The sequence below is a fragment of the Hibiscus syriacus genome, unplaced genomic scaffold, assembly GCF_006381635.1.
Source record: "Hibiscus syriacus cultivar Baekdansim isolate YM2019G1 unplaced genomic scaffold, ASM638163v2 tig00018586_pilon, whole genome shotgun sequence".
NCBI classification, from domain to species: domain Eukaryota; kingdom Viridiplantae; phylum Streptophyta; class Magnoliopsida; order Malvales; family Malvaceae; genus Hibiscus; species Hibiscus syriacus.
This window is the reverse complement of record NW_024062441.1, coordinates 813,475-815,764: the sequence shown is the minus strand read 5'-3', so window position 1 is coordinate 815,764 and position 2,290 is coordinate 813,475. Positions and strand designations below refer to the sequence as shown.

The 2,290-nt window shown below is 32.8% G+C and overlaps 1 protein-coding gene across 1 annotated transcript; it reads right to left on the bottom strand.

The window, feature by feature from the left end:
• Window positions 1-242: 242 nt before the first annotated feature.
• LOC120209274 (histone H3.3) lies at window positions 243-1,133 on the bottom strand. The gene is made up of 3 exons (XM_039208318.1): window positions 937-1,133; window positions 655-822; window positions 243-550 (listed from the first exon to the last, which is right to left on the bottom strand). Exons 1-3 carry the CDS (start codon window positions 1,006-1,008, stop codon window positions 380-382), a joined length of 411 nt encoding a protein of 136 aa, XP_039064249.1. The 5' UTR covers window positions 1,009-1,133; the 3' UTR covers window positions 243-379.
• Between the last annotated feature and the right edge of the window lie 1,157 nt (window positions 1,134-2,290).

The following is a 2,290-nucleotide window of genomic DNA, read 5'->3' as shown; positions in this document are numbered from 1 at the left end:
GCTTTTAAAATTTAATGACTGATTAGTAATATAACTAATAATCGAGTGATTTGAAGAATAATTTACTCAATAAAAACAACTTATTCAACCTTTAAAGTTCTTGAGATCAATAATAAAAGTCGAAGGTCTTGGACTTGCGAAAATTGAAATCTTAAGGATGGAAACAGGAAGGGAGAATCCAAAATGCAGTTGCGAACAATGTGACACAGTTTGATTAAACAACAAAGGCAAACACCAAGAAATGTAAAGATGAATCATGATTCGTTAATTAATATAACGAGAAATTTTAAACATTCTGTGCAACCCAGTTTTGATTACAATGAAATCGATATACCCAGAAACAGAAAACAAACTATTATAGGAATTAAAGAAAAGAAAATTAAGCACGCTCCCCACGGATTCGCCTGGCGAGCTGAATATCCTTGGGCATAATCGTGACCCTCTTGGCATGGATTGCGCACAAGTTGGTATCCTCGAACAAACCCACTAGATATGCCTCCGCAGCCTCCTGCAATGCCAGGACCGCATGGCTTTGGAACCTCAGATCCGTCTGCCCAACAAAAGGAACAATCTCACTATAATATCCGAACTAATTAAACGAAGTCCCCCATAATTTGGGGCTTTGATTTCTTGAAAAATTAATGACATTCATACCTTGAAGTCTTGGGCAATTTCACGAACAAGGCGCTGAAAGGGTAACTTGCGGATCAAAAGCTCTGTGCTCTTTTGATATTTACGGATTTCACGAAGAGCGACGGTTCCCGGACGGTAGCGATGAGGCTTCTTGACTCCGCCGGTGGTAGGTGCAGATTTCCTTGCAGCCTGTAATTGATTGATTTACAAATTACAGAATAAGAAACGTATTATAAAAAAGAAACTATGGATTTTATTTTGAGAAACTAAAGCTCAAAAAGATCTGGAAAACCAAAACGATACCTTGGTGGCGAGCTGCTTTCTGGGAGCCTTTCCTCCGGTTGATTTACGGGCAGTTTGCTTTGTACGAGCCATCACTTTTCTTCAATTCAAGGAAATTGAGACCAAAGATTCCGAAAGAGAAAGGCAGACCAAAAGAGAGACGAGGGATTTTATTTGCGAGAGAGAAATTTGGGAACCTTTTTTTTCAAATTTTGAAACGCGACTGCGGCGAAGTTGAGAAATGGGCATCACATCATATATATACACATATAAGGTTTAATGGAGGGGCAAATATGGAAAACAAAAAATATCTTTCAACCGCATTGTATAGAGTAAAAATGTTGAGGGAAAAACCATGATCCGTGTGATTGAATCTGATTGGGCATCTGCAAAAGAAGGATTGCCAGCGTCGAAAATTGTGTTTCCTTTGTACAATGAATTTTCTTTTTAAGGTAAGGGGGAAATTATCGTACATAACAATTCAATAAAAATAAATTACCAACAATATAATTGATTATCTTGTTTTCTAAGTTATAGTCAAGAGACAAATATTAGAATATCTTTTGTAAATTATTTTAGAAGTTGAAATCTAATTTAAAAATATTTATAGTTTTATTTCCTTTAAGTGTATCATTTTTGCTATTTCATTGATCAAATAATTTAAACGATTTTTTTGAAAGTATGCTGGTGTTTTAGAATTATTTTGAGATTTATATCATTTAAAATATAATAAATAATTTAAACTCATCGTACAAACATAACGAGTTCATAGAATTTTTTTTTAGTTCAAGATGAGTTCTATTTTTTAATATATTTTATAAAACACATCATTCTCTCATAACAAATTTTATTTATGTTATAATAAATAATCTAAGTTTCAAAATAATTCTCAAACAAAACATTTTCAAATTTTATTGACGTATTTACATTCAGATTGATGTTTAAAGAATATAAAAACAACGTACCATCCCGCATTGTATGTAAAAATAAAGTGTAAATTACATCAAATACCATAAACTTTAAGTATTATATCGTTTATAGCACTGAACTTTTAATTTTACCAATTATAGCACTGAACTTTTAATTTTACCAATCATAGCTGAACTTTGATTTTCATTTCAATTATACCACTGGGTTGTTAAATCATTAACAGACGGACCAAAATAACATCATTTTGGTGAGGTGTCGACGTCGAATGTCGTCAGCCATGTTGGCAGTCGTCAACCACGTCATTGTGTCGTTAACGATTTAAAAGTTCAGTGGTATAATTAAAACAAAAATCAAAGTTCAATTCTATAATTGGCAAAATTAAAACTCAATGGTATAAACGATACAATGCCCAAAGTTCATGGTATTCGATATAATTTAAATTATT